We start from the raw sequence: 12120 nt of genomic DNA on the forward strand, positions 1-12120 counted from the left end.
TCTGCTTCAGCACTTTGCAGGCTGTTTGTAAAATCATCTCTCTCCATATCAGTCAGTCATAATGTATGTGGTGTCAGACGCCCCACGCTGGCGTCACACAGAGAAAACATGTTTCATTAGACTAAAACCTTCATCAATACTGAGAAATACTCTCAATTATTCTGCAGAAGAGACAGAAATGATCATTGTTTGGCACAATTTTAAGATATAAACTCACAATTCTGAGTTTCTGAGTTGAAACTCACTATTGCAACTTTACATTTCGCAGTTTTGGCTTTTTTCCCCAGTTTTTTTGAAAACAGTGATGCTTTTACATTTTTCAGGATTCTTTGATTAATAGAAAGAACATAATTTATTTGAAATAGAATCTTTTGTAACATTATGTATGTCTTTACTGTCACTTTTGGTCAATTTAATGTGTCCTTGATGGATAAAAGTACTCTGAGAATTACGCAATATTAGCATTTTTTTATACTTTTTTGATCCGTGAAGGAAACAAGCTTCCATACAGAGGTCAGTTTGATTGGTGAGATTTTCTGATATCGGTTCACATCACTCTTGCTCCGATCACACTTATATATTATAGTGAAAGTGTAGTTCAGTTTTCACTCCTGACTGCCACAATTACAATCTTCAAGCAATGACTGAAGAAGGTGATTCATTAAAGATCTCTGGTGTCCAGCAGCTCAGTCTCCATCATTGATGGACGTATTGACGGACGCAGTCTTCAGTGGATCAGTCTTCACTCCAGTTAATGTAAAGCAGCTCCTCTAGCTGGTCAATCGCAGCCGGTTTAATGAGATCAGCTTATGTGACCCGTCGGGCTCAATCTGATTTGTTAGACTGATGTGTCGATCTGCTCTTGAAGATCAAGAGGTCACGGGGTCGTGCGTTAACATGAAGGGAAGCGGGTTGTTCCTCGCGACCCCAATCACTAGAGCGGCGGTGTTACCGTGGCAACCGAGCGCATGATCGATCCTCGGTGCATTTGGGATGGAGATCGGCGAGTGTGTGTGAGTTGAGCGTCCGTCCGTCAGCTGAGATTCACTCCAAATCTAAAGCTCATTTCCATTAAAACAATGTAAACACACACACACACACACACACACACACACACACACACACACACTCTCTCTCTCCTCTCGTCTGGTCTCTTGTCATCATGTCATCTATTTGCATGATTAAGGTGATGTGAATGAGCCATTAGGATGAACAGGAGCCGATAATGTGCTGATAATTTAGAAAACATTATTTAAATGTCAAGCCGTAATGATAAAGAGCCGCTAATAGTTCCATCTAAATGTCACATTGAAATTATTCAATTAGCCGGCGGTGGGCGTCGTTCAGCTGTCGGTACAGTCGCGTCAGCTCGTCGTGTGCTCGTGTTTCTCTCTCGTGTCTCACAGCGGCTCCATGTGAGCGGATGTTCACCGACATCAAGAGATTTCAATAGTTATTCTGTCATACAGGAGCACAGTAGAGGAGATTTATATCACACACTCACTGTTACTGTACAGACGCTTCATCTGAGACGATCAGCTGTGTGTGTGTGTGTGTGTGTGTGTGTGTGTGTGCATTTTTGTGAGACATCAGGACACAAATTTGTATAATGACATGGGTATTACAAGCAGAGGGTGACTTATGAGGACATTACTCCATGTGCCCATTTTTCAAAAGGCTTATAAATCACACAGAATGAGTTTTTGTGAGAAAGTAAAAGTGTGCAGAGTTTCCTGTGATGGGTAGAGTTGGTGTAGGGGGATAGAAAATACGGTTTGTACGGTATGAAAACCGTTACGTCTATGGAATGTCCCCACAATTCACAAAAACTAACCTGTGTGTGTGTGTGTGTGTATTCATGAATGCATGCTCACGTACTCCATAGAGAACGAGTGACGGGTAAAAAGACTGAGTGAACTCTAATTCTCTGAGGTCGATATCAGATCAACACAGACACATTCATCCTTCTCACAATTCTCTAAGTTCAGCAAGTGATTTTAAAAAGTATGACATTGATTTTTGTGCTTTACAAAAGGCAAAAGGCAGGAACAGTGTGTGAATCAAGCTCAACTTTAAAAGCTATTGATTTTTTGGACAATTGGCTGTATACACAGAACGATTTCTGAGATTATTTAAGAAAACGTCTGAAATGTGACCCGTGAGCTCTAGTGCACCATTATTCAAGTGCTCTTATTTCCAGACATTTCCTTCCTATTGATGCGAAACCCACTTAAGAATGAGGAGAAAACATGAGCGCCGCGTGAGACGAGACAACCCGCTCGACAATGAGGCGCTCGGTACCGTTTGTCAATGTATTTACCTGTTCTTTAAATATCGATATTATTTAAAAGTCTCTGGAATAACTTTCAAAACACAGTGTGTGCGTCTCGACTAACTGATGCAAAGAATATGCATTCAAATATTTCACTTAACATTAAAATGAAATTAGAGTAATGAACTGCAGACACTGCAAAAATGACTTTCTTACGCAGTATTTTATTCTAAAAAAAATACAGTAAAAACAGTGAAATATTATTCCAAATGTAAAACAGCTGTTAAATATATGTATTCCTGTGATCAAAGCTGAATTTTCAGCATCATTACTTCAGTCTTCAGTGTCACATGATCCTTCAGAAATCATGATTATTATCAATGTTTTGTTCACTTTAAGAATTTTATAATATATGATTAATGTTGTCTGCTTCTAGTGAAACTGAAGGGGCAAAAACAGACTTGAGTGAAAGGAACGAGGGCCGATGAAAGTCTGAAGCGACTCCTTCACGAGTGTTTGCTGCTGTTTAAAGAGTGTCAACCAGAAAATAGAGCTTTAAAATCCCTCTATTTGCGTAACTATCAGCGGCCCACACTGACGGGGACGAGTCCGAGCGGGAGGGGAATCATAAGACACGGATCTCACACACAATTCTGTGAGCGTAATGCTGGCGAATGAGAGAGAGAAAGACCGTACTGTATCTTCACACTGCACACCCTGATTGATAAATACATCAACCAAAACAAAACCAAAATATTTGCATGCTTTGCAGATTTCCAGAAGGCCTTTGATTCAATTTGGCACCAAGGTCTACTGTCTAAACTTTCAAAAATTGGAAAAACAGTGTATTCAAACAAAATTGGCAATAAACAAACTGATTCTTCACTCAGGGATGGGTGTGAGACACTATCACAGACTCTCTTCAGCATATGCATTAATGAATTGGTGAAACTCCTAGAATAGTCAGCAGTATATGACTCCACTATGAAGATCCTCCTGTCTGTTCAGATGTTCTGGTCCTGCTGTCTCCAGCAGAAGAGAGTCTACAGCAGAACATCTGTCAGACCTGACTATTAACCCAACTAAAATTAAAGTTCTAACATTTCAGAAATACATTTTCACCCTTGATACGACCAAAATAGATCATGCCACAAACTACACATAGCTTGAGTTGAAATTCAGTGCAGACGGAAACCTCAACATGGCCGTGAATGAACTGAAAGAGAAAATAAGAAGCGTTTTTAAAAAAATCTCTCTAATTTGAAATACCAATTAGAATCTGAATCAAAATATTTCAAGCAGTTGTAGAAGCGATTGTATTGTATGGCAGATCATTTTAGGGTCCTCTCCTAAATCACCAATTTAAAAAAGCTCCGAATTTTTATTTTTAATTATTTATTGCATTAATAAATCTCAACTCTACGGAAGAGGATTAGGGCCAAGCAATAATAAAAAAATAAAACCATCTCGAGATTAAAGTTGTTAAATTTAGAGAAAAAACTCCTTAAATGTCGAGAAAAAAGTCGAAATAAAATGTTTAGAATAAACTCATTAAATTACGAGAAAAAAGTCATTAAATTATGAGAACAAATTCGTAATTTAATTTAAAGTTTAATGAGTTTATTCTCGAAATTTAACAACATTTTTCTCATAATTTAACGAATTTGTTCTCGTAATTTAACGACTTTTTTCTCGAAATTTAACGAGTTTATTCTCAACATTTTATCTCAACCTTTTTCTCGAAATTTAATGACATTTTTCTCATAATTTAACAAATTTGTTCTCATAATTTAATGACTTTTTTCTTGTAATTTAATGACATTTTATTTAGACTTTTTTCTCGAAATTTAACAAGTTTTTTCTCAACATTTTATCTCAACCTTTTTCTCGAAATGTAACGACATTTTTCTCGTAATTTAACAAATTTGTTCTCGTAATTTAACGACTTTTTTTCTCGTAATTTAAGGAGTTTTTTCTCGTAATTTAACGAGTTTTTTCTCGTAATTTAATGACTTTTTTCTCGTAATTTAATGACTTTATTCTCTTTTTATTTCGACTTTTTTCTCGAAATTTAATGAGTTTTTTCTCGTAATTTAATGACTTTTTTCTCGTAATTTAATGACTTTATTCTCAACATTTTATTTCGACTTTTTTCTCGAAATTTAACAAGTTTTTTTTCTCGTAATTTAATGACTTTATTCTCAACATTTTATTTCGACTTTTTTCTTGAAATTTAACGAGTTTTTTTTTCTCGTAATTTAATGACTTTATTCTCAACATTTTTTCTCGACTTTTTTCTCAATTTAATGACATTTTTCTCATAATTTAACAAATTTGTTCTCGTAATTTAACGACTTTTTTCTCGTAATTGAATGACTTTATTCTCAACATTTTATTTCGACTTTTTTCTCGAAATTTAACGAGTTTTTTTTTCTCGTAATTTAATGAGTTTATTCTCAACATTTTTTCTCGACTTTTTTCTCGAAATTTAACGAGTTTATTCTCAAAATTTTATCTCGACCTTATTCTCGAAATTTAACGACATTTTTCTCATAATTTAACAAATTTGTTCTCGTAATTTAACAATTTTTTTCTCGTAATTTAATGACTTTATTCTCAACATTTTATCTCAATCTTTTTCTCGAAATTTAATGACATTTTTCTCATAATTTAATAAATTTGTTCTCGTAATTTAACAACTTTTTTCTCGTAATTTAATTACTTTATTCTCAACATTTTTTCTCGACTTTTTTCTCGAAATTTAACAAGTTTATTCTCAAAATTTTATCTCGACCTTATTCTCGAAATTTAACGACATTTTTCTCATAATTTAACAAATTTGTTCTCGTAATTTAACAAATTTTTTCTCGTAATTTAATGACTTTATTCTCAACATTTTATTTCGACTTTTTTCTCGAAATTTAACGAGTTTTTTCTCGAAATTTAACAACTTTAATCTCGAGATGGTTTTATTTTTTTATTATTGCTTGGCCCTAATCCTCTTCCGTACAACTTTACTCAATCTGAAAATAAGGAAAAAAAATTCAATACAGTTCAGAAACATATTATTTTTTTATTTTACAAATAATTTTTAATAATTATTTTATATATTTTGATAATGTAATTATTTATTTGTCTGTAATATTATTTGTTGTTTTTGAGAAAGTAACCTGTAGGCTTGTTTTCTTAAAACGACAAATATTACCCAGAATGAATTGTTTTTATATTACTGTTTCAATGGAAAATGATATTTGTTTCATTTTTACAGTTAATTTTAGGAGGATAAACTTAAAATGAGAAAAATACATTTTCCAATGGATTCAGAAAAAAATGCACCTGTCATAAGACATTCTGATGACTTTACTGGAAAATAAAACAAATACTGACACACACACGCACAGAGACTTCTTTCAAAAACATTGACAATCTTAATTATTCCAAACTCTTATATATTTGATTTAGTTAAATAATAATGCAGTTATAAAAGCTTTGAATATGAAGAATGTGGTAATGTTGAGCCGCCTGAAGCCTCCATCAGGTCCGCGATGATTGTTGTGATTTGTTAAAACGAGTCTTTTCTTGAACTGTGCTCTCGTCTGTTTCTCCTGCACCTGACCTTTCCAAATGCCATTTTTCTCAGATGTTTATTGTGGTTGCGAATAAATGATGAAACGCATGCGAGAGGTGCTAAACATTCAGAGGGTTTCCATCTCCAACTTCTGTCACGTTTCCTCTGTCTTTGCGGTTTGTCCTCTGTTATGTGTGCGTGTGTTTTGTTTTGTTTTTATCTGCATCTTGAAGTCTGACTTCCTTCCATTTGCATTTAATCATTTAGCGAGCTTTCTGCTGTCAGGTCTGAACAGTCAAGGACGAGGAACATGTGAACACATTTATTCAGCGACGCTCTCTGAAAACATTCAAAGCTCTTGTCATTGAGCAACGCAGCAGTAATCCACCTGAGGCTGTGCGTTACCTGCGGGAAAGTGTGATTTATTGTTTTATCAAACAGTGTTTAAGGTAAATGATTAAAGATACTGTTGCATTTATTAATATTATAATCAGAACAATCCATTTATCCTGGTTCATTCTTATAATAAACAAAAGTTTGTAATTTTAATGAGTTTTAATCTTTTTTTAAATCTCTTCTGCTCAACAAAGCTGTGTTTGTTTGATCAAAGATACTGTAAAAATTGTGAAACATTATTAAAATTTAAAACAGCTGTTTTCTATGTGAATACATTTTAAAATGCATTTTATTCCTGTGATCAAAGCTGAATTTTCAGCATCATTACTGTATTCTTCAGTTTCTATTCATCAAAAATCCTGGAAAATAAAATGTATCTTGGTTTCCAGTAAAATCTGAAGCAGCACAACTTTGATAATAATCATAAATGTTTCTTGAGCAGCAAATCATCATATCAGAATGATTTCTGAAGGATCATGTGACACTGAAGACTGGAGTAATGATGCTGAAAATTCAGCTTTGATCACAGGAATAAATTACATTAAATTATATATATATACCATATATTCACATAGAAAACAGCCATTTTAAATTATAATAATATTTCACAATTTTTACTGTATTTTTAATCAAATAATGCAGGTTTGGTGAGCAGGAGAGACTCTTTCAAAGAGATCCTGATGCAGTGAACTGTTGAACTTGGAGTCTGAATCTGTTTTATAACACTGTTTGTGTTGTGCTCTATATAAACCTCTGGCCTTGAATCCAATGAACGTTATTTCAGGACTGTATTGTTCTTCAGATGTGTTTGTATCGGCGTGTCTTGTCCTTGTTGCCCGTCTAGACTCTGTGTTTGTTTCTATTGCTCAGATAATGTTGGTCTTTGAGGGTCATTTCACATAAAACTGTTTTACTTTTTCACTCATTTCACTTCAGATTTCAACTCAGGAGTTTCTTCAGAAGAGCGTCTCACGTCGGGTTGAGTTTGCTGGTTTAGTGCTGGAAACTCAAAATATTTATGCCTAAATTTAAGATTTATATATATGAATTGCATATATCATTTTCATCCATTTGGATTTAGACCGTTTTAACATAAACTAATAAACTTAATGCGATGCACATAAATGAAACAGGTCAGATTTCTGCACTCAAAAAGTCATATCACTGTCCATCAGATTCAATCACTCACTTAAATACGGTTGTCAATCCAGAATCTTTGCAATGTTTGGTTTGCAGCATGTAAAGTGTATATATACACAAAAAGCAAGCAAAGATTGCTGCCATTATAATCACTGAAGCTGTCAATTAAATGTGAGGTGCTCAAAACTCCCGTTATAATCAATGAAGATGTGCAATGGATCTCATTGACATTGTGTTTCAGTTATAATGAAAAAACACAAACACACAAAACAAAATCTCAGCCGCTTTGAGCGATGTTTGAGCAGATTCTGATTAACTTTGATAGGATGTTCACGAAACAGTATAACGCTGCTCACGTATTTCGAACTTCTTTTTACTCCAAAGCAAAGAATGAAGCAGAACTTCGCCGTGAGTATATCGGAGCTGGACGGTGTGATGTGATGCTCATCTGTTGTCCTTTCAGCCGCTGTATTAGATGGAGTCTGAGACTCTTTCATCCTGCTCTTCTCGTCTGATTGCTGCTTTGATCCTGGAGTGGCTGATATGAGGCGCTCTCGTGTTTCCAGACCCGGAGAAACGGGATCAGGGTTTCGGTGATGGAGCCACAGTCACAAACCAGTTTGTGTGTGTCTGTGCACTGCAGAAAATGACTCTTTCTTAATATCTGAAGTCATTTTGCTTCTAAATACTAAGTCTTGTTTACTGAAAAAAAGTTGATCAAAATCAAGTGAGTTTTTGTTTAAAACAATAACAGATATTTGCCAAAGGGGTGTGTGTGTGTGTGTGTGTGTCGGTGAGTGTCCAGAGTCTCCTGGCTTTATTGAACATGAAGATGTTTTACCTCTCAAAAAATATCAAAACAAACCTGACTCTGGGCCTGCGGTTCATCACTCGTGTTGTTGAGGAAGGTTTTGTGTTTTGTGCCGGTGTGTGCTGTTGTATTGAGAATGTATTTGCCTAAAAGCATTTCTCATGAATATCAAATTCTCTTTTACATTCTGCTTGTTTAAACGTCTGTTTTTTCATTGTGTTTGTGTCCAGGTACAATCAGGCTCTTTAGAGGCACATTGCCATCTGACCTGATGCACGGTAAAGACATTAATAGTGTTTTATTTCCCTCACAGAGCCCATGCACGGCCCGCGACAGCTGAAAGTGGTGGACATCAAGTCGCGTCAGGTGACGGTTCGCTGGGAGCCTTTCGGCTACAACGTGACGCGCTGTCACAACTACAGTCTGACGGTGCAGTACCGCGCCCGAGGCGGCGGGAAGGAGGAGAGCAGGGAGGTGGCATCTTACACCGGCCAGAGCTCCGCCCCTCAGCACACCATCCATAACCTCACGCCCTACACCAACCTCAGCGTCAGAATGGTGCTGCGCAACCGCGAGGGCGTCAAAGAAAGTCCTGAGATCCACGTTCAGACGGATGAAGATGGTGAGTTCTGTTTCTCAACCACCTGGCAACCCCATAGTAACTGCCTCGAATGTGTCGTGACGGATCGCTGTAGTTCAAGCGGCATGTGAACCAATCATCTCTTCCTCTTTACTACTAGTTATAGCACCAAATAAACATGAATGAACATCAGAAGGTATGTTGTTTCAACTGTGGAAAGATATCCGTACACCATTTTTTAAGTTCAAGTCCACCGACGTTAATCTACTAACTCTACTGTCTTGGACAAAATCCCGGAAAGCAACGGGGGAACAAAATATCATGAAAATCCATCAGAAATATCAAAATATATGATTGGCTAGATTGCATCAATCAAACTCCCACAGAGGGTGAATTTTTCTGAATTAGTAGTAGGAAATTACTAGTGATCCAATTTTTTATATTAACTATGCATTCCATTCGTTTTTTGATTTGGAATGTTTTATCAGGTTGTGAAGAAATATAGAGCTGAGTATCATCAGTGTAAAAGTGAAAACTAGCCCCATGTTTTCTAATGATATCTCCTAAGGGTTGCATGTACAGGGTGAAAAGCAATGGTCCCAGTACTGAGCCTTGTGGTACTCCATACAAGTCATTGTTGCTGTGTTGTTGGGAAATGTCTGAATTTGTTGAAGCTCTATTTCACATTAATTAAGGTACCTATGGTTGTGTTTGTTACCTAGCAACCCCCTAGTAACCACCCAGTACACCCTAGCAACCTCCAAGTTACCACCCAAAATTCCCTTGCGACCTCCTAGTAACCACACAGAACACCCAAGTAACCTAGTATTCCACACAAAATGCCCAGAAACCTCCTAGTAACCACAAAAAATGCCCTAGCAACCCCCTAGTAACCACCCAGTACACCCTAGAAACCTCCTAGTAACCACCCAAAATTCCCTTGCGACCTCCTATTAACCACACAGAACACCCAAGTAACCTAGTATCCACACAAAATGCCTGGCAACCTCCTAGTAACCACCCGGTACACCCTAGAAACCTCCTAGTAACCACCCAAAATTCCCTTGCGACCTCCTAGTAACCACACAGAACACCCAAGTAACCTAGTATCCACACAAAATGCCCTAGCAACCCCCTAGTAACCACCCAGTACACCCTAGAAACCTCCTAGTAACCACCCAAAATTCCATTGCGACCTCCTAGTAACCACACAGAACACCCAAGTAACCTAGTATCCACACAAAATGCCCTAGCAACCCCCTAGTAACCACCCAGTACACCCTAGAAACCTCCTAGTAACCACCCAAAATTCCATTGCGACCTCCTAGTAACCACACAGAACACCCAAGTAACCTAGTATCCACACAAAATGCCCTAGCAACCCCCTAGTAACCACCCAGTACACCCTAGAAACCTCCTAGTAACCACCCAGAATTCCCTTGCAACCTCCTAGTAACCACACAGAACACCCAAGTAACCTAGTATCCACACAAAATGCCCGGCAACCTCCTAGTAACCACCCGGTACACCACGAGGGCGTCAAAGAAAGTCCTGAGATCCATGTTCAGACGGATAAAGATAATGTGTGTATCTTTTCAGAAGCTGCATCTAAATTGGTATTCAGATATATTTATAGACCAAAACAGCTTGGTTACAGAATTCATCAAAATATGACACAGACATGTTCTTGACAGTTTTTTCACCCATTTAAGTCCCACTAGAAATCCCACTTTTTATTCTCTAAATCTTTATAGAATTGTAGATCTAGAGCTTTAACATCTGTGTCCCAAAAACCACTCATCTGAAGAACCTTTAAGTTCATCCCCACCACATGGCAATAAAGTGTCTTTAGTACTATATCGCCTCTGTATTTAGATGAAGAGCCCATTATATCAGGTACTGGAGTGAATGAGCTGCTCAAATACTCCATTGGATAATTTTCATCTTATTTCACATGTTCCTAAGGGTGATTTTCTTCCAGCACTGACATTTAGCTTGAATGTCTAATTGCGTCCCCCATTAGCAGAGCTCTTCTGATGGAATAAACATGATTTTTTGTTTCCTGAGATCGGCAACCTTTATAAATAATTAGACACCTGGGCCGCATCTCGACTGGATGTTAAACACACACGCGCTCTTTGTTCTCGTTCAGAGTCAGTGTCAAGTGAGACAGACTGGAGTAACGTTCCTGCGAGAGGATGAAACGATAAACAAATGAGTAATAATCTCTCACAGGCACACAAACGTGTTTGAAGGAGGAGAAGATGAATGTGTGTTTCTGAGAATTTATGGCTTGAAAACAATGGCTTTTAGAACAATCATTTGTTTTAAATCACAGTCACTTATTAATAGCTATTAAAAATATATAAAACCTTTCAGAATACAGGCAGTCAGCTTGAGACATGTTTTCCTCATCAGCTGCCAAACATTGATTTCACCTTGATTGATTTAAATGTAACAAAATATCACAGCTACAGAACATGTCGTATGCATACGAAGAGCTGTTGTTGTTGCTGTGTTTTGATCCCTTGTGATGTCACTTCCTGCCAGTGCCGGGTGAAGTTCCTCTGGATTCTATCCAGGCCAGTGTGTATGAGGAGAAGATCTTGCTGAAGTGGAGAGAACCGGCTCAGACCTTCGGCATCATCACTCAGTATGAGGTAAACACACACATCATGACATCAGCCACCCTAGTAACCACCTAGCAACCTCATAGTAACTGCCTAGAATGTGTCAGGACAGATCGCTGTAGTTCAAGCGGCACATGAACCGATCATCTCTTTCTTTTTATCACTAGTTATAGCACCAAATAAACATGAATGAACATCAGAAGGTATGTTGTTTCAACCGCGGAAAGATGTCAGTACACCATTTTTTAAGTTCAAGTCCACCGACATTAATCTACTAACTCTACTGTCTTGGACAAAATCCCGGATAGCAACAGGGGCACAAAATATCAGAGTTATGATTGGCTAGATTGGATCAATCAAACATAACATTTTTATGAATTTAGTAGTAGAAATGACTATTATCTATTTTTTTTTATATAGACTATGCATTCTGTTCGTTTTTTGAATTGGTATGTTTTATCAGGCTGAGAAGAAATATAGAACTGAGTATCATCAGCATGACAGTGAAAACTAGCCCCATGTTTTCTAATGATATCTCCTAAGTGTAGCATGTACAGGGTGAAAAGCAATGGTCCCAGTACTGAGCCTTGTGGTACACCATACAATTTATTGCAGCTGTGCTGTTGGAAAATGCCTGAATTTGAAGCCCTATTTCTCATTAATTTAACTACTGTATAAAATAAGTACCTAGGGTTGTGTTTGTTACCTAGCAACTCCCTAGTA

The 12120-nt window shown here is 37.1% G+C and overlaps 1 protein-coding gene across 10 annotated transcripts in view; it reads left to right on the top strand.

Annotated features, from left to right (window-relative positions):
* The window catches only part of LOC125250592 (receptor-type tyrosine-protein phosphatase mu-like), a 230570-nt gene that overhangs the window by 117771 nt on the left and 100679 nt on the right, over positions 1–12120 (top strand). For all 10 annotated transcript variants that reach the window (XM_048163240.1, XM_048163241.1, XM_048163242.1 and 7 more), the window contains exons 8-9: positions 8501–8809; positions 11318–11427. In XM_048163240.1, coding sequence (XP_048019197.1) covers positions 8501–8809; positions 11318–11427 — 419 coding nt within the window. The remainder of the gene's footprint in view (positions 1–8500; positions 8810–11317; positions 11428–12120) is intronic.

This window comes from Megalobrama amblycephala, linkage group LG17 (assembly GCF_018812025.1).
Source record: "Megalobrama amblycephala isolate DHTTF-2021 linkage group LG17, ASM1881202v1, whole genome shotgun sequence".
Lineage (NCBI taxonomy): Eukaryota > Metazoa > Chordata > Actinopteri > Cypriniformes > Xenocyprididae > Megalobrama > Megalobrama amblycephala.